General features: G+C 39.9%; 1 protein-coding gene across 1 annotated transcript in view; it reads right to left on the reverse strand.

Moving 5' to 3' along the window:
* The window catches only part of il1rapl1a (interleukin 1 receptor accessory protein-like 1a), a 166941-nt gene that overhangs the window by 69767 nt on the left and 71398 nt on the right, over positions 1–25776 (reverse strand). The window contains 2 exon segments of the mRNA XM_019353318.2: positions 18875–19028; positions 20368–20554. Of these exon segments, the coding sequence (XP_019208863.1) occupies positions 18875–19028; positions 20368–20554 (341 nt within the window).

Below are 25776 nucleotides of genomic sequence, written 5' to 3' on the forward strand. Positions count from 1 at the left end.
ATGTTTGAGTCACTGTGGAGTGGCTGTGCCAGATTCTAATTAGAGCTTCATTAGTTTCGTCTGTGTTCACAAGCACAAGATGCGCACATAGATGCACTTTCAATACGGCTGAACATATATTAACATGGACACACAGACAAAAGCTGAAAACTCACAGTGGCTTGGCATTTATACAGTAAACACACATACTGTTACACAAACACTCCGACTGGAGAGCGCCGATCATTACCATGACACATGTTTCTGAGTTATGTTTCACCAGCTGACACAAATAAAAACACTCATATAATACAGTGCAAATCATGCATTTGCTTGCTTCCCCTTATTCAAAAAGCCCAATAAAGGTCTTCTCGCCTAGTCTTCTAAGACATATGGGATCATTACCCCCCCCACCCACTCTCTTGTTTGTCATGTCTACATCCACAGGTGATTTTTATGTCTTTCCTTTTCACTCATTCGCTTGTCTGTCTGCCACTCACTCAATGTCTCTAACCATCTCCCTCTACATAGATTTATATCTATAGGTTTTCAACTCCAGCACAATCTTACAACTTTAACAAGTGCTTCATCACTCTTGTCAGAAGTAGTTACAGGAGTCATGACACACACTTCCCTAGACAGGAGGAATTGATGGGAAGCCATTAGACTCTGCTGATCCTAGAGTGAACAGAAAGGCCTACATCACTGCATTCATCTGCTCCTTGACATTGGAAGCATGGCCACCAGTGGCTGTTTAGACAATAATCGAATGCACATTTCTTTACAGGCATCGCTTTATATGTTTTTAGTGCTTTGAGCAGTTGTTAAAGGAGCAAATGTTAATGATGAACTTAACAGCTGTGACTGCCTCAACATCTGCCCACAGTTTTAATTTACAATCAGAAAATCTGCCAAAAGGCATGCAGACTCTAAAATTTGTTAATGAAGTTCTGTCATTAATGGCATTATTAGGAGATGCATATGGCTACGTAAACACCAGAATGGATCTATAGCTTTATTGTTGGTAGTGTTACAGTTTTAGCTGTGCGCCTGTTTGTAGTAGTGTTGAAATGTGTTAACAGAGCTCCTGCTGTCCTGCCTGCACTGGTGACCATCTGGACTGAATCCATTACTTCGTTCTGCACTTCCTTTGTGGCCCTGACTCCTAATTTCTCATTATGGCACCACGGTTGTGAGACCAGGAATCGGAGAGGCAACTGTGCCAAAAGTCAATACCATTTCCAGGTTGTGTTTCCTGTACATAAAATACTTTATTTTTTAATTGCATATCATTCTTTTCCATGTGAAAAGAGTATACTTTGCAGTAAACAAAGTTATAAAACCTAATCTAATGTTTGTTGATATGGTAGTATCTTTTATAAAGGAAACTATTTCTCATAAAAGTACAGTATTTATGAAGTGGAAAAAACAAACTGTTAAGTTACTTTAAAGAAATATTCTATCACTATTTTTAATAATATCATTTAATGTGTTTTAATAAGCCATGTGGCTTTACGGCAGTTGATGACTGTCTTTATAGTTTCGCCCTTAGAATATTATTGGTACAATGACAGGGAAGGAACATCTGTTGCACGCTGTCATTTTGGCGTGCTATTTGGATGAATTATGGCACAGGGTCACTGTTCTTGAACTTCCATTCATAAAAACGTCTGAGCAGTCTTCTGCACTCAGTGCTCTACATAATGTTTCAGTACTCTGAATCAGGGTTGAATTAGGTCACTTTTGAGGCAACAAGTCTATTTGTTATTCCAAAACAAAACATCTGAACTGAAAAATTACAGAATTTTACTGTAGAACTGTTTAAAACAGTGGTGTGGTAACCTTAATGAGACTTGGAAAAGGTGTCTTTAATTTAGTCCACTTTGCAGTCTTCAGTAACCGAACACAAACAAGGCTAAAATGACTGAGACTGTTATGTGAACATCACTGAAAATTCCAATTAGAAAGCTAGGATCAAAATTTGTGATATTGAGCCCTACTCCCAGCCTTTGTATCTCTAATGAAATCTCGCAAGCTGTGCTCTTGATCTTTTGCAATTAAAGCCAAACTATGTAACATTCTGTTGTGATTTTTTTCCCCACAAAAACAACATTTTTATTCCAAGAAATAAAAAGGATGTATCATTCATCGTGAGGTTTATTGTTATATTTTCTAAAATTGGCTGGATAAAACAGCATGTAGCAGCTGAAAGAAAGCATGATGTGTGTCATCAGAAGATTTCAGTTATATTTTACGACCAGTGAGAATTCATAACTTCATAACAGACACCAGCAAACACACTGTAAATAATACTGTTAGTTTCCTGACCTTTTATGGCTTTCCTTATTTTCTGTCATATATAAAATATCACAAAGGTGGACAGTCATATTAAACATCTCCAACAACTCTTTATAAGCCAATTGATGGATCTAAATGCTTTTCTTTATTTTGTCATAATCTGGTCCTCACAAAAAATAGACTTAAAGCTAGAGGAGCTAAAACACTTGGTTTCAGACAAATGATGAACTAAGGGCCTGCACTAAGGCCCAGTATAAATATATAGGGATTATTTTAGACTTTGTACTAGCTTTGCATAATTCAGAGTACACAAATAAATATATGGAGTCAGAAAAAAGCATTAAAAAGTCCCATTTAAGGTTTTGCCCCACTGAAGGAAGGTAGTACAGTAGTGTTACAGCTCGCCTCTTAGGCTGCATCATAATGCTGGTTTGCATAAGGCATTTTTTTATTTTGTTGCATGCATGACTGATGTTCCTTTCCACACTCTTTCATAGAACCCAACTGAATTCCACAGTGTGCGATTATCATGCTAAGGCTGCTGTTGTTGCTGCTCATAAAAGGTAAGTCTCAAGGTAAGTAATGGCTAATGCAAATGTCAAACACTACATGCATTCACAAACGCATACAAACAACCAAGTGCATACATGCACTAGATCAAGAGTCACCCTCCTGTTAGCATTTTTACACTGAATTCAAAGCTAATAAAGGTAGAAGTGCTGATTGAGTGCTTTGCCCTCCCTGGAGGTTAAATGGTTGCAAGCTGGAGTCTTTTTCTCTGCTTTTAAAGACCTGACATGTTCCCTGCAGGATGTCTGATGCTCTGTGACCACAAATCAACCATCAATTACAATCGAACAAAAACTCATGCACACACCATTACCAACACCACAGTGCTAAAAATCTGGGACAATATATTTGTGCAAAGAGGGTAACGTTAGCAGAAGCTCAACAAGGCATACTGTTAAGCAGAAAGTAGAACAAGAGAAGGAAAAATATGCGCGCAAATGGGAGTCGTGTGCTTGACATGTGAGCAAAGGAGACTGCAAGCATGTTTGAAGAGCTACTCATCTCTGCAGTCCTTCAACAAATGCATTTATTAGCAAGCAAAAGCTCTGAAGATTTAAAACACGAGTGGCAATTGCGTTTAGCTGTTTAATTCTATAGCCTCGTACGGCTTTACTTCGAGATTAAAGGACCTTTTTTGTCCACTCAGAATAACTTGTTACAGCATAGCTGGAACCAAGGTGCCACCCTCACTTACAAAGGCAAAACTGTTGGTGAAACTGGCAAATGTATAAAAAGGAGGATGGTTGGCAGTTTTTTGGGGATAAATGATTCTCTGATGTTCAAATGCAAAAAAGGAAAAATCTATTGGTGAATGCAACACTTTATACAAACTATATATACATATATACAAAGATTTAATGGTGGCATATGAAGTCCCAAGGCAAAAGGTTTGTTCTCTTCAAAACACAACCAGTCATTCAGAAGCACATGTTGGGATTTTGAGCTAAACACTTACTGAATATTGTCTTTAATACTGAGGCTTTCAGAACTTTTATCAGTGTTTATTTAGGCATTATTATAGTACATAAATACAGATTTTAAGACCACATTTTTAGGGCTTTTCATCTTACCTCATCGAAAAATATTAAAAGCCAAATTACCCTCCTTTTTTGTATATATAATTCACAAAACTCTTGTGTCAAAGACAACAAATTATTCAGCTTTGATAAAAGGGAATAATCTGGCAGCCACTCCATACAGTGACGTCTCCTAGAGAAGCACCATCGACATCACATTCCCTAAAAATGAGGCGACATGAGATATCGATAGCTGCATTATTTGCATTTTGAATATGCCCACCTTCAAAGCATAGCAACAGAGGGGAACACTGAGGATTTGACAGTAATGACTAATCATGGACCAGTGATACAAAGCGGGCCTCTTCACAGGGAGCCTTTGATGCAGGTGAATCACATCCTAAACATACTTATTAGCAAGAGTGAGGGAGGAAGGGTGAGGTGGGGAGAGAGAAATTTGTTCCGCACGTTAGCTGGCATGCTTGGGTGCACGAGAACAGAAGGTTGGCATAATGAATTTTGGCGTGCAAGCGGCTGTTAATGAAATAAAGAACCCCACCCCAACAGAGGCGTGAATGTGTGTGTGTGGGTGCCTGAGACTCTATTCATGTTTGTATAAAGTGAGGGCTGGTGAGAGCTGTGTGAGTTTACTACAGAGGAGAAGATGAAGAGGGAGGTAGAAGAGTGAAGGAGCAAAGTTTACTACTATACAGAACATAGAGGGGCAGGTTGTTGGACTTGTGTGGGCTGTGCAAAGAAAAAAATCTGCATGAACATTCAAGTACAAGTACTGTGGCTCAAGGCCTGCTGCGTTTTGCCTCACAGCAAGCTGGTCCTGGGTTCAAAACCCAGGCAGGCCCTCTTTGTGAAGTTTATGAATGTTCTTGAGGCTACCTATTATAAAACAATATAGTGCTGAAGCAATATCATGATGCAAGCACTGAATGTGGATGTGTGCCACAATGTGAAGGCGTTGAAGTTGCAAACACAAACAAGTGATGACAGGTGGATGAAAGGAAGACACTGGCTGATCACATATGGCAGTTTTTACAGCCTGGAAGACCCAGAGGTGAGATGCTTTAGCTTAGGGCGCTAACATGTCAGTGAATTTCCCTACAATATATGCTAGAATGGCCTTCCAGACAGTGGGAGGATTGTCACCGGGGAGCAAAAGTATCATAATGTACCTGGTTTGAAGTGGCTCAGTTTATGAATCAAAGATTTTTGCTGAAACAGCATAAAATACATCCTACTCATACCGGCCCATTTCCATTCCAGGTCATCAAACACTACGGTTTTGTCAAAGCCGTTAGCCACTCTGATATGCACAGGGTTTGCTTAGTAGTAGTGAGAGCGGGTCTGTCATTCCCATTTTGTCACATACAGCTTGTAAAGGACCACTTTGCGCCACATTTAAATGCACGAGATAAGCATTATATTTCAGCATGCAGGGTTCATGTATTCTAACCCAAACCTTGATCTTCTTCTCTTTAAGCAGTATTTTGTACTTACAGCTTAATACAAAAGTGAAAAGTTGGTGCACACAAGAAATTAGTGAGTGAAAACAAAGTAAAACACAAAGATTCAACAACAGAATATTAATCCCAGTATCCCCAAGCTAGAGACTTGCGCAAGTGTGCAAAGTACACCACCCCCGCACTTCTAACCACCTGATGTCGCTGAATATTGCAGCATAGCTGTTTAAATAGTTAGGATATATTTAGGATATTGTAGTTTTATATTCATGTGGCATATAGTGCGTTCTCAGTAGGCCAGGTGGTGGTGGCTCTGATGTGATTTTGAAACTCTCTGAAGATAGTCTGTCCCCACCCTCTCAACACGGGTTCTCTAATTGAGTGTTAATTTGGTGCTAATTATGTAACATGTTATCCCAGTGAGACGCCCCAGATGCCACGAGACGAAGGCGTGTGGAAGAGTGTGCAGAACTGCAAAGAAAAGCATTTAGGGAGACGCGATATGATGCCGGTTCTGCATCTGCTTCGTGAACTCAGTAAATCACAATGCAGAAAAAAACAAAACAAATACACACACTCATACATCCCACATAAGGAAGCATTCAATCAATCCAGTAGTGAAAAGTGTGCTCTTTAAAAAGGCCATCCTCACACGAACTGCAGCTGCTTGTTAAACAAATATTCTTCTCTCTACAAGCGAGGGTTTGAATAAATCATTCAGCAAACATTTCCCTGTGAAAATGTGGATCTTTAAACACTTTTTCTTTTCTTTCACTATGAAAGTAATAAACACTGATTCTGGGCTGTTTTTTTGAGTGGTCGGGCCCGGGGTTGCACTTTTCTCCCTCTGTTCTGTTTGCTCTTCAGCATACAGTAAATATAACATGATTAGGAAGAAGATCTTTCTGGTCTTTTATTCATCAAAGTTGGAGAGCTTCATGCAACATACACCACTGAATATTCTGCACGGGCACCGATGGAGGCTGTTATGATTTAGGAATATGTGTGTAGTGCTTGCTTATTACATGAGAATGCAAAGGTATGCACTTGACTGTGAGCCTGCTGCTTTGATCAAAGGATAATGCTATCATATTTTAACCAGCTCTGGGAAAAGACCAAAAACATCTATACATTTCTCAGTGCTTATAAAATAGTCTGCCTTACACTATCTCTAGAACTCTACAGACCTAAATCTTTAAGAGAGGTAATTTTAGATCTAGTCAATTTAGTTTATTGTAAACATTCTTTGAACAACATTAACTGTTATATTTACAGGAAACTAAATTAGGAACAGAAAAATACATGTTTAATAGGGTATTGAATTTTTAATCTATTTTGAGGACTGTTAGTGTAATTGACTCAAACTAAGCTATGTTGTGGTAAATCAATTGAGGTCAACTAGAGATGCACTGTACTTTTTATAACTATTCCCTGTTTCTTATTAATGATTTTCTTGCAGTAAGAAGAAGGATTTATCCTCTAGTGGGCTTTTTCTTTTTTCTTTTTTTGGTACAGTCTAATGATGCAGTCACATATGGAACTCGCCCAGATACACTATTACTAAACTCCACTAATGATGCTATGCATCTTAACTCAGTGTCATGGCTTACTGCAACTTTGCTATTAGTAACGTGAGTATACCCACTGCCCATAAAGACCCTTTTCCATAAGTACGTACTTGGATCGACTCTGCACGTTTCACCATGGTTTTCAGGGTTTTCCATTAGTTTAGTTACACCTTGACAAGTTACACCTTACTAGTACTGGGTTGGATCACTGTTGCCTCCAGAAATGGCTTGGTTCTACATGACAGTGATGGAAATATTGCTCAGCATTTGGGATATACTGACATCATAGCATCAAGCAGTTTTTGCAGATTTGTTGGCTATACTGATCTGCAGGCTTTTGTGGTCATTTGGGTAAAGTGAATTCATTACTATGTTCAAGAAACCAACTTAAGATGCTTTGGGCTCTGTGACCCAAAGAGAATATGACCACCTCATTACACCACCACAACCAGCCTAAAGTATTAATGCAAGGCAGGATGGATCCATGTGTTCGTGCTGTTTACACCACATCCTGATCTTACCATCTAAATGTTGCAGCAAAAATCATGGCTCATCTTCTATTGTCCAATTTTGGTGAGCCGGTGTGAATTTTAGCCTCAGTTTCCTGTTTTTAGCTGACAGGAGTGACACCCGATGTGGTCTTCTGAAGCATTCCTCTTAAACCCTTGAGATGGCATATAGGGATATCCCAGTGCACAAGCAGTTTCTGGAATGCTCAAACAAGCCCATCTGGCTCCAACAATCACTTCAACAGGTTACCTTGACGATGTCTGCATATCTAAATGCATTTTGATGCAGCAATGTGACTGGCTGATATTTGCATAAACCAGTAATTGAATGGGAGGACCTAATGAAGTGGCCAGTGAGTGCAAGTCTTTTAAAATGACAAGTCAGAAAAGGTAACTTGCCAAAAAAGGTATGGCTGCAATTAGTGTTACAATACTGATGTACCATTAGCTTTATTAATTTGCTGCAAGTTATTTATCTGCAACAATATAGCAAACTGATAATGTGGATTTATTTTCACCAAATATGGAACACATCTCTTAGAGAAAGAAAGAGAGCACATCACCCATTTCCTTTTGAATGCAATAATGGCAGGGGAGATGACTGTAGTTAGTTTAGCACTAACAGAACTCAGCAATCCCTCATTCAGCACTCAGCCTTGTCTGCATTCACTAATAGATTTCCTATTCTTGTCTAATTAATAAGGGAAGCCTTTTCCCCCTGAAAGGCTCCCAGAGCTATATTGAGGGGTGGAGAGGTCGCTGGGAATCCATCAGATGTGATGCAGTTAATCAGCATAAAGCCTGCTTCAGTGCACTGCTAAACAACGACTGTAGGAATGGACCCAGCCTTCATAATGCACCACACCGGGACAGGGAAGTACAGAGATAATTCATAAACAGTATTGTGCACTGTCAAGTTTTTAGAGAAACTGCACTTACTTACTTTCTTTATTATCTGTTAAGCAGTTTTTCTAGTCAGAATTTAAAATGACTAGCTGAGGAAAAGCAGCATTGTAAGAGGGAGTGAATGCTAAAGTATTTGTAGGAGAGAATATAAAAAATTTAGAATGTGGGGGAAAAAGCCCACAAAACCACTCGCATCCTACCTTTCTGAGCAACAACAACAGCAGCAGAGAGAAAATGCACAACTCAGGGAGAGAGGAATAAAGGAGACCAGAGAGCAGGACCATATACAGGACAAGAAAAAAATGCTATGACACTCCTCACACCCACATCATTCTGCAGCAAACTGGCAAGTCAGTAATAAAAGCTGACTCAGTCTCCTTCTGCAGTGCACATTTTACTTCATTGTTCCACGCATTTGATTAAAGTACAAAAAAAAATATCTGTTCCTGACACAGTGGGGAGCAGAGATGGTCATAAAGACAACAGATGAGTCAGGGAGGGCACTTCCTATTGATGTTGAGCATCTGACTAGATAGACAGAAGTGCCAGATTGTAATCTCACTAAGGTCAATCTAAAGCGTTAATCAGCATAATATCACCTGCACCTACAGCCCACATATCTGCTGGCTACCTGGAGCCTGGCAACATCCGTCAAAGAAAACTGCCATTTGGGTGCTGCTGGCACCCGCTACCATCATCTAATCAGTCTCATTGGTACCTGATTCAGAGAAATCAGCTCTTCTTTACCTGATACAAGCAAGGAGACTTGGACTGTGTGTCCAAGTGGCAATTGGTTTATGCAAGGAACAGGTGGATCAGAAACGCATTCATTTGCAGTTACTGCAGCTGGGCATGTATTCATGAGTGGGAATATGCAGTTCACACGTAGGGATGTGCAGCAGTTACATGGATGCAGTGATGTGCACAAACACACTGTACTGGTGTACAAAGTATGCACACATACACACACTGTAGATGCTGACACTGGCATCTTGGACAGCCTCTCAAACTGTGTAGTGATGCCAGAAGAGGAGGAGAGCGAGAGAGCAGGAAAAACATCAGTGCTGCTGTAAAGACATCATTTTCATTGTGTAGCAGGGAAAGTGGTGGCACCATAAAATGGTAATGACAGTTAAGGCGTTTAGTCACGGACTTACTGAAAGGTGCTGAAAAAACCCACACACCCATATTTTGACATACATAACATTCTTTGAAGCGTCAATCCTTAAAAACCTTATGACCTCATTAGTCGGCATCCGTATACCTTCACCTGTCAAGATGGAGTGAATAAAATTGATCTCTTCATTACAATGCAACGTTCAGCTGGAAAACCTTGGGTCATGGCATTCATATGGATGGTACTTTGACACCTACCGCCCACATAAAAACATAGCAGTGCTCACGCCAAGTGGGAAAATGAATCCTACCACCCTTGCAAGGCTTTGATGTGGCCTCCAAACCCCACTGATCCCAATCTGATCGATCATCTGAAAGATGCTCTGGAACGAGCCTGATACACAGAGGCCCAGAGGACTCGATGCCAACTTCCCAGCGCCAGACACCACAAGACACCAGCAGAGACACAATGATTAGCAGTTCCACATCTGATACATAGCTCTTTGTGTGTGTGTCTATGGAGACAGAGATGCTTTGATTGGGCACTGTGTGTGTGTGTGTGTGTGTGTGTCAAAGGTGTATAGGTCAAGGGAGACATAAATCTTATGAAGATCATTAACTCCAGGGAGGTAAAAAAAGGTGATGGTAGTTACAAAAGATACACACAGATTATTTACCCTTGTATTTTTGCTATTTTTTAGCTTGGTTTGTACCGTATTGACAAGAAAATCATTTCACTCAAAATGACATTGTCATACTGCCAAACTCTCTGAATAACGGAAAATTTTAAGCTTCCAGATTTTTCTTGGAGCAACCTACAAGGTCTTTTGGCACCCTGAAATGTTGCATTATCAGATTTACCTGCAGGCTTGTAAATTCACAGACAGTCTCTCCACTCACTTTTTAACTGTTCTTTGTCCTGCATCTGTATGCAGTTGGGTAGATGTGCATATTAATCACATTAAGTGTTTGAAAATATGCCAACAGATGCTCAAAAACACCTTTCTTATCCCCTTATTACTGACATCAGGGCGTGTCCATGAAGGCGTCCACAGTCACTGCGAAGTTTAGATCAAGTGTGTGGTGATTTCTCTGTTTTGTATTGTCAGCGTTCCCTGTGGTTGTTAATGGTCATACTTCCTATCATTTAATTGGACCAAAGCCTTTCTTGAGTTTCTTTTCTTGAGGACAGTGTATAATGAGAGGGTTATTCAGAGTCCTCTAACTGACCTTCAGCCATTACATACTCTGTCATAAGAACTGTGCTGCAGCTCTTCTTGAATATAAAAGAACTGTGAGCACTTTCCTTTTTTCTCACAAGGACAAGAAAGGAACATGTCTGCAAACTAAAAGGTCTGCAACATCAAAAGTCACAACATAATCAAATCAAAATACTGTTGCCTACATAGCAATGAAATGTCATTAGTGAACACATAAAAGGGAGGAAGACAGAGAATTTAAAAAAAAAATGACACTAATCTAAGTACAACATTATACTATAAGCAAGATGCTAACCGACAAAACTTCCCTGCTAGTTGTTCAAATTAAACTTCACACTGAGGCCATTTGCACTGCTGCAGCTACTGCTGGGTTTAAAAATGAAACTACAGGAGCTCCAACCTTGCTGTAAGGTATGAAATTGTACAATAATTCACATGTAGACTTCAAAATTGAGAAAGGAGCACGCTATCTCAGTGTTCAGTTCAAAAGGACATTGTCTTTCATAGCAGGGCAGGACACAAAATGGAAGAAAAATTATAGCTTTGGAGTGACTGCGCGAACATGCACATTGTAAGGTACAAAAAAGAGAGAGAGAAAGTGTCAAAGAGCGAGAGAAAGCCTAGATCTGTCTTCTGGAGAAAGCGAGGATTAAACAAACAAACATGTGATTTGCATCCGGAGGAGAGTGCGTGACAGCAGAGCTTTGTTTTTCTATTCCCCAACAGTTCACGTACAGTGCCGGGCATAGCAGCAGCCTTGTAAGGACAGCAATTTCATTCTTGAGAAGTAAACTTCAAAATAGAGCCAGCTGCGGTAACATTTCTAGATTCCTGAAGAGTTTCATGCATTTTAAGCACCAAAAGGCCTTCGTTCTCATCCTTGATGAACAAAAGGTGGTTCTGGATGAAATTGAAATGTTTGTGCTCTGTCTTTCACCAAAATGATTTTGTGGTTTAAGTGAACTATCCAAGAAATTACTGCAAAAATAAATAATGAAATGTTCTGATAAAAAGCACAAAAAGGCCAAATACACTTTATAAGTACTTCTCATCCAACTCCTAACAAGAGTTTGATGACAAGATTGTTACCACTTATATATGTGACTACCTGTAACTATCTGTAGGTTAGCCAGGCTATTGCTTGACCCTGTAAGAGTAGAAGCCATTATACTCAATAATGACGATCATCATCATTAGACTTGTCATTAATTTGTAGGGCAAACTGCTACACAAAAGACATTAAATGTTCTGTGTTGTTTGATGACTTCTTAAAGGTGACAGCAGGTCCTTCACCTCAGACATCTGACAAGGTGATAAACTGCAGACAAGTTGTACAAACACACAGTTTGTGCCAACACCAGATCAGTTCAAGCCTTATAGACAAGAAGCTCAACCTCAAGAACTGGAGGACTTGATAAAATGTTGTTGTAGTCAACCTGGGAACAACTCTGATAGAAAGGATCATACTTTGGACTTTATGTGATATAAGGGGAATTTGCTCTAGTTGGTTTTGTATTCATTCTATCTATCTATCTATCTATCTATCTATCTATCGATCTATCCATCTATCCATCCATCCATCCATCCTAGTCTGAAGTACTCATGTTATTAGGAGGAGCTATATAAGTTCAGTGTCATTCATCTTGCTATTTTAAGTAATATCAGTGTTATGAACGTTATCACCGGCTGAATGACTTATCCTTACCATAGAGGACACTTTCAGTGAAAGGAGACCATTTCACTGGACTCAAAAATATAACAGTAACAGGTCTTTTTAGACGTACTTCATCAGCCACTACATAACACTGTTTAATTATTGACCCAGACTTCAAAAGGCTTCAAAAGACAGAATAATAATTTTAATTTCACTCATGCTCTTGTACTTACCCTATAGGCCTAGATAATGATAATAACCACAGACAGAGGGTGTGTATGTGGGTAGTGTGGGGTAGGTCAGGCAAGATTAATTGTGTAGTATGTAAATTTCATTCGTCACATGCAGACTGATGTCGATTTTAATTGAATTAAAACAATGTGAACTCTGGCCTGCTCAGACTCTAAGAGGACAGCTGGTGAATAGTGATGAAGTGAGTTGGAGAGACAGGAGGAGGAGAGGGCGGGGAGGTGAGGGGTGAGGTAGATATGGCAAGGGGCACAGATTAGTTAATGATGAGAGTGATAGTTGACCCTAAACTAATGAGCCATTCTCTTCCATCCTATACAGTGTTATTGTTTCACTAGTAACTGAGCTGCTCTGTAAATTTATAGGCTCTGAAAAGCATGTGGATTTATCTGTATCAGCAGGTTGTGACAGATAGTAGGTTGCACTGCACATCTCACATATAAAGCAATTTTATATTGGGTGTGCCATCCCCTCATGGGTGTGATTGATGTAAGTGTGTGTGTACACAAGTGCACTGGTGTGTAAGTGAAGTTGGGAAAAGTCAACTGCTGGCGTAACACTTATCTCAGGTGTGATTTTATCATCTCGTCTCCAAGGACATGTACAGTAACCGAGGCTGAGAGTCGATCATGGCAGGCCAGCACACAACAGGCATCAGAGTTACAACGTATTCACGCAAGCACATAGACTCGGAGATGGAGAAGGTTTCAGCTGAGGCTAAACCCATCTCTTTTTCTCACCCCACACCTCTTATCTCTCACCACTCATTCCTCATATTCCCACTCTATGGGATAATATCATAGCTAATCGCTGCCTCTCCATCCATCTATCCTCCTTCGGCCTGATAGATGAGGACAGAAAACAGACGGAGGAGGTGTGGATACCACACTCCTCTTTCACGTCTCTGCTGACTGCTTCTGCCTCCGCTTTTTTTTCCCTTGCTGCATCCACGGAGGCAACATCCAGCTGGCAAAGTAAAAGTCAAGTCATCGCCTTGATAAATAAATATATAAATACATCACACAGTCATGCTCACACATGTGCGTGTCGCCAGTTACATTTTATAAGGCTGTGAAGTGCACGCGCTTCTGAAGGTGACCCTGTGGTGGAAGAACGGTAAGAAACCTTTTACTGCAATGAGACAATGTCCCAGCTCACCTCTCCCCACCTCAGCTCCTCATTACACACACAAATACACTCGGTTTCTGTGAACTCTGATGGAGGAATCTTAGGTATAACACTGCCTGCTGAGTGAATAAAAATCAGACACAATGCATGCCTATACAGCGAGCACACAAACAGTCACATATTTTATCCTCACAAATAAATATATTCATTCACTGTACATAAAGTGAGTTTTCCAAGCATCGCCCCTCTCGCGCTGTGGACATTCTACAAGCGGTAATGTAAGGTAGACGATTCCTCTCCTCCCCTCGATTTCCTCTTGCCCTCTGCACCTCCAATTCACTGTGCCAAATGGTACATTTACATTGGCCATAACCTCAATCACCATGCTTGCAGGCTATGCTGAATGTGCAGGCAGACATTTCTACAGTGAAGGGATGCAGACAGTGGTATAATGGGAGCAATAGATAGAAACCCACGCCCGAGGCATCCATCAAACCAAACGACTCCATTACAGTAAGTCCGACAGAGGCAAACGGTAATGTGCACTGTGATAAACACTAGGATAATAGTCTGTTTATAGTCCTGGACACACTGTTTCTGCTGGGAAACACTGGCTAGGAATACAGATAAGATACACGAGCACCAACCTCTATCTTTTTCACTCTGTTCTATCGCTTTTCCCTCTCCCTCTTTTTGCTGTTATCAGTCACTTTCGCTCCCTTGTTCTCTTTATCCTTTTCTGCTCTCCCTGTATAATATTTTCCTTCCTGCAGAACACAGAGCAGGCTGCATACATCAGCTGAACCGAGCTTTATCTGGTGTTTTACTGTTGTAGCATTACCATCACAGTACTGGAATGAGGCCTAAGAGAGCCATAAAAATTTAACAGAAATGATTCAGACGTAGAATGAAACATCACACAAAATTCCCACAAGTATGTATGTTTAACGTAAAAAGACAAACTCGCAGGCACGCACAGATAAAGTGGCCTGTGCTCGTATCGGTTCATATCATAGGTGGGTTGCAGTTTCGGCTCGGAGACTGCTTCGTGTGTCTGTGAAAGTGGGAAGGGGTAAACACAGTTGTAGACAAATCTGACCACACTCAGCATTCCCCAGAGGAACCGGGGAATGGCCAACCTGCTGCTGCTATGAATCAATTATAACAGTACACAAAAAGGCACTCTCTTTTAAAGATGGGAGGTGGAGGTGAAGGCCTACGGGGGGGCGGGGAAAAGGAAAATCTTTCCATCTGTTGATAATGGTGCATTTGCACGGGCTGTACCTCCCTGCGTCTGCACGCTCAGAATGAGATAAGAAAATTTCAATGCACCGTGACATAAACATAAAATGAGGCGAGGGGCTGTTGTTTGTTTTACATTTCGATTAACCCGAAGAGCATCAGAGCTTGATTAAGGGGCTCCTGGATCAGCCTGATCTGTGAGGGCCTGTGTTTATGCTCATAGTTAACCTCTATTACACGACTTACTTTATTCCAGATAGCAGCTCCTCTACTGCTTCTAATGGAAGTCATTACATAGTGGAGTAGGGTCAGAACACACACACACACACACACACACACACACACACACACACACACACACACACAGTCTGCAGTGAGGCAGGGTCACAGCAAAGGCCAGTATCTATTGCGCTATATTTAAGATCAGTTAAACTTAATGACCTCCTTCGTCCTCTTGGCCTATCAAATAAACTACAACATTAGCCCTTGGACGTAGTTTGGCCTTTTATGTTTGCTGTCCAGGCAATGTCGGTTTTAACAGGATGTGATAAAATGTGGATAATCGCACACCCACTTGAGGGGATGATGGTGTAGGTTTATTAAAGGAAATGAGCCCATGGTGAGAGGGAGCTAATCTGATTCTAACAGGAGACTACGGCTTTAAAAGAGGAGGTATCCCACTAAGGCTAAATCAAGTGGTACTACAGTATTTAGAGTATCTCCATATTTTTTTCTTTTACAACAGAACAATCAGAGTAGAGAATAGAGAAGAGGACACAGGCATTTACATTACTGCATTTTCCTGTCAAAAGAATCTCGCTAAACTGTTGTCATGGTTGATAGTTTTCTGCTGCATTAATGCTGAAAAGCATCGTGTCCCGAGTGTAAACTTTCTCTGTTTTCATGACAAATGCTGGCACTTTATGTTCTGATGAATGTGATTAAGTGTAAAATAGGTTCAGAGTGAGAAAAAAATGATTCATTTTTATCCTCTTGCACTCACTGGCTCATTATTGTTATTCACTGTTACTTTACCCTAAAAGCTTGCTCTTCCCAGTGATTTACCATTTCTCTTGTACTGACTCTCATACCTCACTCTGCATGGAGGCAACATGTTGAGTTCACATATGGAAAGATAAGGGAAAGTAAATATGAATTTCACATGACTGTTGTTTCTTCTTTTTCTTTCTACCTCTGTTCAAATCTCACCCTCTCCTTTCTGTTGTCTCTTTTGTTGATTTACAGTTCAGTAAAGGTATTATGACATCATCATTACAGAACATGAAGGTCACCTGACAACACACAAAGATATTGCTAAAGTACTTAGAGTGCACAACCAGCATGGGATTCACTCATGAAGCCTACACATTTTATAGCATTCAATTAAACACACCAACAGTATTATTAGACCATATACTCACTGGGCAGTTTATTAGGTACACCTTTCTAGTACTGGGGTTGACCCCCTTTTGTATTTGGAAATGCTTTAATTCTTTGTGGCATAGACTAAACAAGGTGCTGGAAACTTTTCTCAGATATTTAGGTCCATATTAACATAGCAGCATCAAACAGTTGCTGCAGATTTGACCACATCTGTGACGTGAATCTGAACTCTTGGACATGGTGCACCTTTCAGATCATGGGTGGCAGTGGTCATAAAGGGATGGATGTGATCAGCAACAACACTCAAGTAGGTTGTGGTGTCCAAACAATGCTCCGCTGGTACTAATGTGCCCAAAGTGTGGCAAGAAAATATCCCCCACACCATTACACCACTACCAGCAGCCTGAACAAGGCAGGATGGATCCATGCTTTCATGTTGTTTACGCCAGATTCTGGCCCTATCATCTCAATGTTGCAGCAGTAATCAGCACTCATTTTTCCAGTCTTATACTGTAGTGCATCTGGAAAGTATTCACAGCGCTTCACTTGTCCCACATTTTTCACCACAAAATTTTACACTCAGTCCCCCATTATGACAAAATGAAATAGGTTTGCTTGAAATTCTGGCAAATTTGTTAATTGTACATAAGTATTTATAGGCTTTGCTCAGTACTTTATTGAAGCACCTTTGGCAGCAAGTACAGCCTCAAGCCTTTTTGAGTATGATGCTACAAGCTTGGCACACTTCTTTCGCCTGTTTGGGGCTTTCTCCCATTCTTCTACAAAGAAGAATGGGAGAAAGCCCCATCAGGTTGGATGGAAAGCATTGGTGCACAGTCATTTTCAGAGTTGTTGCTGCCATGTGATTGGATAATTAGAGGGTTTTTTTTTAATGTGCACTTGAACAGGTATGCTAAACAAAGTGGCTAAGTGCACTATGAATTCAAAACAACTTAAAACAAAATCTATCAAAAACAATTTAAAAAGTAAATCTAGCCAAGGTGAATTTTTGTGGCACCAAAAGGTGAAGAGATTTAATTCATCTTTCACTGGCAAGGTAAAGTCCTCAGAGTTTGCTATTACTTTTTCTCCAAAAAGTTGAATAAATAAATAAATAGTTCTCAGCATGCCACATTACCTTGAACTTTCTTTTGGATTGCTCCAAAATTATTTAAATGTATTCAATTTATTATCTAAATGCTTAGAGAACCTGTAAATTCTGCTCATATCAATTGTAGATACCACAATATCTAGGGAGGGGAAAAAAGTTACTTTCAGCACTGGTGATGTGACCTTGGAGCTATGGAACAAAAACCCAAACTGGTTAACAAACTACATGACCCACAACTGAGGGGTACTCACGTACTAGAGTAATGAGCCTACCAAGCTGGGAAGGCTCTCCCAGCGATAGTAATGGCGATAATGCCAAATCTAATGTGTCTGCCTGTTGAACCCTGCCGTGCATAAAATGATAGCCCATCAGTCACAACCACAGCCAATCTCAAAACCACACCTCCAGGATCACTTTTAATCTTATCCAACAGCACACTCTGCTCAGGTTAAGACATGTAGCTTTATCTCTATCTCTGCCAGACAACAGTCTGTGCACTTCAAATGCATAAACGCCTTCATATTACATAACAACAATGACCAATCACTCAAAGAAGTGCCACTAAAGATATCACAAATATTCAGTGTGGGGAAAAAATCCAAACATGCCCATGAAAAATATATGTGGACACCTTTAATAAGGAAATCATCTGAAATATTTGTATTTATCATACCACTATCCTAAGCATCATCAAAAAGATGTGCTGAGTAATTGCTTGTAATTGCTACATCACAACTGAAAACAAAGAAACCACTCAATATAGCAGTGTTAGTACACCATATACTGTAGCAGTCAGTATCAGACAGATCAGTATTCTTTAGGCGGGAACATTGAGTATAAAAGGGCAAGGGAAAAACTAGATTCACCCTCAATCCTCATCAGAGCAGTTAACCTGGCAGAACACACAAGCCAGAGCATCCAATTCCCAGGTTTCAACAGATGAATGCGTTTATTTGTCACACGCTCACCTTGCAGCTGTGCAAGGTAAAGAGAAAAAAAAGGAGTGAGAGATGGATAGAAACAAAGAGTAAGTGCACTGTAAATCTACTGACCTTGGTCGTGGCTCTTTAGCTCTCTGTGTGAACGAGTTTAGCCTATAGCCTTAAATATTTCAACACTGCTTAGCTGACTGGAAAGTGCTGAGTTAGAAGGAGGGATAGATGCCAGGCCACAGCATTCAACCTCCCTCCAACAATTAACACAACAGCAGGACATCATTGCCATACCCTGTGGTATTTGTGTGTGCGTGTGTGTGTGTCTGTGTGTGTGTGTGTGTGTGTGTGTGTGTGCCTACGTGTGTATCTTTGTTACAATCCGCTCCTTTTATTCAACTGTCTACTATAATTACTACTCTGCTCATTCTTAAAACATGTGCTACTATGTGGAGAATTTGTATAAATGGTGCCTCAACACGCAGAAAAACACATCTTCAGTTTCCCTGAGAACTTACCAGTTACTGTGAGTTCAGTCGTCCTTCTGACCACAAAACCACCAAACTGGACTTCGCAGGTGTAATTCCCAATGTCGTCTTCTGTTACCTCTTGGATAGACAGAATGTCTCTCTTCTGGATGATGCTTGCACGCCACTGCTTTGGACGGCACTCCTGTGTACCAAAAAACAGGCAGGTCAGAACTGTAAAAATCTATTTACTGATATATCATGTGAGGTGTCAGATGTCATATAAGTAACAAATGTAAAGATGCTGTGGAGTCTGTTTGGCCAGAGATGCAATATTCTGGGAAAGCAAGGCCTTGAGAAATTTAAGACCTCCACAGTGCCTTTTAACAAATATACATTCATGAGATTTCAAACACTTTAACAATGCTGAGTGTAAAAAAAGTGAATGAAGTGGTAAAAACACATAGCTCGCCACTCTGATATAATAATTTTATAGGCTAAAATGATAAAACTAAGCTATTGTCCTACTTATCTGATCAAGATTTATTGCACTGAACGGAATATTCTCCATTCAATATTCTACAAAGGCCACAGAGAGACAGAGAATTTTATTTACACTACTCTCTGCTGACAAAATAAGTGCGTTTGTGCTACATCCGTGCGAATGCGAGTATACGTGAGCAGGCAAAGTGAGTGACTTCATGACATGATACTTTCTTCAGCTCCTTGGTGCTCAGCCAGGGACAGCGGTGGCTCGGTGGATTCTATTCTACCATTGCTCTCGGCAACCTTCGAATTCAATCACGGAGGCTCCGCAGTGGTCCAAATAACTCTGGGTTCCAGCACTCCCAGTCATTACCAAGATCGTAATTGAATTCTGGAAAAACCTAGAGGTCAAGCCCGGCCAGCTAATCTACTGCTGATCTGCCTGTGATTAGTCTGGCATGAGCCTTTCTCCGGGATGCACTCCGTTGTCCGCAGGCCATGCCTGACCTAGGAAAGGCAAGAACCCAGGTGATGGAGGCGGAGGTGCATGCTGAATAAAGATCAGGGACCAGGAGCATTTGGAGGGTATCCACTCTTTCCACAGGGCACAGAATGACATTGCACAATTTTCTTCTCATAGAGGTTTTGTGTTCATTATAAAAGCCATCTCTGTGGCTGCCCTCTGCTCCCTCCTCACTCTCTTTCGACGACTCTCAAAATGGTGTGGCACACTGCGAATGTAGCTTAAGGATTTCATTGTCATCATTTGCCTTTATACATAATCTGCCTAAGTAATCTGGAACCACAATTCCAATAAGGCTTTAAACATAAACAGATGAGAAATTAGATGAAAACAAACCAATGAAGCACTGAAGAATATTTCTCGGTTGTATAATTACAAAGACAGACGCCCCCTTCTTTCTGACAAATAAGAGGATTCAGGAAACAAAAATATCACTGAGCCTCCAGGCAAGGATAAAATAATGATGCAAAGATCATATGGCAGAAGAAACATAATCACATATTAACAAGCACGCTCAGTCGAACAGCGAGCTCACCTTGGACCAGGTGATGTCTGGCTCTTTGCCAGGTTCAACATAGTCATCTATGTCAGGGCAGAGGATGTCTTTACTCTTGCTGAGCTCAGCCTTCTCCATTCGTCTCATTTTAGAGTTGTAGCACAGGTTTGTGTCATTTTCCGCCACAGTCAGAGACATGGAAACCTTCATGCAGTATGTAGAGTTTCTGTCGGCACAGAAGAACAGTGCAAGGAGTTTAAGAATGAGTTTGATTATAATAACGCTCTTATTTAGTCTTCTTTTATTGTCAGCTCAATAAAAACATATCTGCAAAGAATAAGAAAGAAAAAGGAAACTTTTTATATGATTTTTCTTTTTCACGAACCAAAAATGAACCATGTTTTTTTTCCTTTGATACCTTTGTAGTTATTATTCTTTTCCTTTTTACCCCCCTCTGCCTCACTTGCCCTCTTTTTGTGTTTGTAGTGCTAGCAATAATGGAAAATCAGTGGAAAACTGATGACTACATTCTGAAATGTTTTTTTTTTGGGGGGGGGGACGACTGACAGTTAATCTGAAAAAACGAGAAATGCAAAAATGGTCTCACAACAGGACAGTGAAAGATTCATGGTCTCGCAAGGACTCAACCCTCCCCCTTTTTCTCAGCAACCACCTGAGCTACGACCCGAGCTTTGATATTCGAGAAAGAAAGATGACTCTGTCTTTAAATTAATGTTATAAAAACGATCATCAAAGCCACATTCATTACAGTCCCCATCACCACTGACACATTGCTAAGAACTGACTGTAACAAAGTGTTCCCTGGTAAGCCTATGATACATGGCCGAAAATCTGTGGACACCCTTGCCGCTGTAATAGTTTCTACTATTTTTGGAGGTCTCTCCACAAGATTTTGGACCTCAATCGCAGGAATTTTCCGGCATTCAGCTTCAGTGCTCCGGTTCCTTTCAGACTTTAGGAGGGCTGTGAGGTTGTAAAAAGTTGTAAAAATATGTTTCTAGTTTGAAAGCACTTTGTATAGATACTTACATGAAATCATCTCTAAAAACATATATCTGTTTGTGAATATGCAGTCTTTGAAAGGGATAAGACTGATAATCTTATCCCTTAATTCTGTCCTGAAGCTTTGTAGCTTGGTGCAGTTTGCTTGTAGTCTGATTACTACATTGCGAATACTTTATAAACAGAGGAATAAAGAGAAAGAGAAAAAGGGGGAAATCATTTGATGAAATGCAATTTCCAAAATACTGTCTATCAATTAAATACAGTTTAAGACAGTGATGCAGTTCTCAATGTATCTGGGGAAGGAGCTCAGGGCAGGAGGAGGGAGTATGGTGACGGTTGTGTAGGGGTCTGTGCCTGAAAAAATGAAAGACACTTTTCCACATAAGTTGCAAACAATGTTGGGAAAATCAAAGTGGGATATTTCTGCAGGTGCCTTTCTCACCTGTAGAACACAACAGGAAGTAGCCTGGATCAGACAAACTATCATTACTCCACTTGATTTAGGTGACCTTCTTATCTGGGCAGAGTGTGAAGGAGACATAGCACATGATGTCCACTTGCTCTGTGTGAATTCACCACACAATTACCTGAGCTACTCTCATAAGGGCGCAAGTACTTTGTACTAGGAAGCTGGTAAAAGACTGCTAAATGTCCAATCCGACTGATTTAGACATTCAGGTTCTCTAGCTAATGGAAAGTTAAAGGCTACGTGCATGTACCAAAAGGGCTGTAGCTTCACTTAATGTGGAACAGCAAGCCAGGAGAGGTGCTTGTGGTCAAGAAAAAGTGCGCGAATGAGTGAGTAAACCAGTAAACACATCAAGAGTTTGTTAGGAACTTCCGATGACATAAAGAATGGCATTGCAGTAATTGAGTCTGGGGGTCACGAAGGCATGGATCCACGTGTCTGTGAGACTAGCCTGATCCAAACCATGACAAATGGCCTCACCCCAAAAGTCCACATTCTTTTTAATGTGTGTCTGTCTGGGATAGCTCTCACTTGGTCAGTCACCTTGTTGGAAGGCTGGTTGTACAGGCCATATGGGCTTTTATTTCATTACATTACATTTATGGCTGGCCAGATGCTCCCATTCACTGTAAATGACGGAGTTTCATATGATCTACTCAGGTTATGGAAGCAATAAGGGAGTCCCCTCTCTCATATAAACACCTCTGACCCCCTGGTGCCATAAAACACAGACGCAGACATGCACGTGTGCACCCACGCATCCATGTATGCTTAAAAGACATGTGTGGCTACGTGCTGCTATGGAAGGCTAGCAACAGATAGTACTAAGAGGGACAAAATGAGAATACACTGTAACTACTCCGAATCAGAGAAAAAAAAAAAACACTGCATATTTCTCCTACATAAAAATGACCAAAAGGGCATCTAGAAGACGCTGTAGGAAGCTAAAGCAAGATGCAAGATAGCCCCACAGAGCTATGCCCTCTTGGTGCAGAAAACTAACATTATTGACTCAATATCTCCTATCTGGAGGGAACAGAGTGGGAAGATGTGTTGCTCGAGGCTTACAGAGTACACACGAACAATACGCTGTATTTGTCTGCTGTACAAATACAACTATGCAAACATATACTCAATGGCACAAACACGAGCGTGTACATCACATTTGCATGTAAGCAAATTTATACATATACAAAGTCAAGCCAGAACCTGTATCAACCATTGAAGTGCCCAAGAAGCCAACAGAAGACATCTCTGCATGTTAAATATTCACAGCAGGCACCCTGTGGCATTGTGGGAAGGTGTTGGTGCTTACGCTTGATTGATGGACAGCCGGAGGTCGATGCACACTCCTATGGTGTCGTTCACGTCTGTCACATTCTATTTAAGTATAGCAGCTTTAGATATTTGTCTGCAGCTCGTGGTAGCTGTAATTCTCCACATATTATTATCTAACATGTTGGACAGCGTAATCATGGGAAGTAAATGCACCATTTTTCACGTACTCTAGAACACAGGTTCATTACTGGAATTATTATAAAATACTTTATCCACCAAAAGTAGAGAGACTGTGGCAGTGAGAAAGTGAAAAAGAGTGGGAAAAAAAAGCCTGTTGGCTCAGTGACTCTGACGATGATATGCAGAGGAAAGAGAGGCGGAGAAAGAGCAAAGGAATAAAAGAGAGAGAGTCAAAGAGAGAACATGGAGATTGGTATGTAAATTAAGTCACCTTGACATGAAAACTGGCAATTGGACTTAAATTTCCAGACAGAGAAGGACAAATAATCATTCACACACACACACACAGACACACACACACACACGCACACAATAAATGTACGCACAATCTATCCACAGAGACACAGTGTGGTGTGCCTCAGTATCTCTTTCTGAGAAAAACACCTGGAGGGCTTTAGCGAAAAGCTGGACTTAGAACAAATTTACCTACATTTATAGACATTACACAACATACACATAGCTATAGGATAATGTGTTATGTATACAGTACAGGAAGGGGGTGTTAGGACAGTGACACATTTTTGTTGTGTCAGCTTTAGCCCGTTAAATTACAACACTGACTTTGAACTTTACAATGACAAGGACTTAAAAGTACTGACCAACAGTTTTGACAAGAGAGTGGTCATTATAGGATATATAATCATCAGTGGTTTCATGTTATAAAACTTGTCCTGACTGCAGATAACAACCCAGCCTGACCAATTTCAGTCATTTTGGTATAAAAGCTTATATATGTATCATAAATATGTAATATTTATACTATAATAAAAATAATTTTCCATCTCTCTCTCCATAATCAGCTTTCTGCGTGATCTAAAGCTGAGCACGCAAACTTGGCATACAGGTACAGCTAAGGTCCTTAAAGGTTCTCATCTATATCTCACAACAGGAGGTTAGCGTCATTATGTTGCCTGGCAAATGGGCTAAAATGACCCAGTTATACCATTTATGCACCTTATAAAAGATTGTATCATATTAATTAATAATAAATAACATTTAATTTTTATAAATGTTGCAAATACTTATATTGCCTAGTAAATACCTAACAATGGACTAACTCTCAGACTAAACAATCCTGTAGCATGGGCATGTGTTATACTATACAAATAGTCTTAAGAGACCCCTCATTACGTCTGCCAAGGAGGTTATGTTTTGGTAGAATACGCATGCATGTCATCATTCTGTCTGCAAACACAATAGCTCGAAAAGATTTGAATGAATTCTTATAAAATTTTGTAAGAGTGTACAGTGGATTCATGTTGGCTTATATCCAACAAGTTCTTCAAGGCCCGTGTAATGATTTATTGGTAGAAAAATGACAAAACCCTTAACATAAAGAGAACGATATACACATTGAGATTATACTGTAATTTATTTTATTATCTACATTACAGTAAAAGGTTATAACTGGTTAAACACGTAACAATTTGTATACATAAGGTTTTTTTTGGAAAGCAACATATACTAAATGTGTATTACTAAATATTTAGTTCTATAGTAGATGTGTAATTCTACACATCTACTAAAGCCGCATAAATAAAAAGTTATTAAGTTAAGTTATTATTAGTAGTTATTTTAAAGTAAACTACTAAAAAACTACAAAGTCAGTATTTAATATGACCACCTTATACTTCAACACGACCTGAACTCTCTTAGGGAAGACTTTTTGTAATTTTTTATGATTTTCTGTACATTTGTTTAAGTATTCTTCAGGATAGCTTTCCAAGCTTCTTGCAGGACGTTTAAAACTGTTCTTGGGATGTTGGCTGCCTTTGCTCTGTTCTCTTTTAAGATGATGCAATGTTAAGGTATATCTTTGCTACATTGTGTGGCAGTGTGCTTGGGAACACTGTCATGCTGATAAATGAAGCCAGTGATTGAAGTTTTCAATCAGAGGTTTTCCAGTTAGTAGTGGATGGTGGATCAAAATATGTACATTACAATATATGCCCTCTAATTGTCTATTTTTGATAACATTTTTTAAAAATCGTAGTTAACCCAAGTGTACATGAATATAACCTTACAAGTGCTAACTGTTCAGTAGATACTAGCGTCTCCATTAACAACTATTTTCTATCAAGGACGTTACTGATATAGCACTGACACACTGTAAGTTGAAAACTTTCCATGTTGTAGAAAAAAAAGAAATTCTCTTTGAGCAAGCACTTTGTGCAAACACTAAAAATTAATTATTTGCTATTAATTAATGGCTAAATACAGATTTTGGAAAAAGCAAATAATCTAAGAGAAAATAAAACAGAGAAGCAAAGCTCTGTCTACAATAAATTATAAATGCCATACTGTACCAGTGGCACATATTGTGATTTTAATTGAATACATTAATTATAAGAGTCAACAAACCAAGCAAATCATTATGGTTTATTAGCCAGATTATTAACTTTATATATTATATATAGAAAGCCAAACTATAAATC

This window comes from Oreochromis niloticus, linkage group LG16 (genome assembly GCF_001858045.2).
Source record: "Oreochromis niloticus isolate F11D_XX linkage group LG16, O_niloticus_UMD_NMBU, whole genome shotgun sequence".
Taxonomy (NCBI): domain Eukaryota; kingdom Metazoa; phylum Chordata; class Actinopteri; order Cichliformes; family Cichlidae; genus Oreochromis; species Oreochromis niloticus.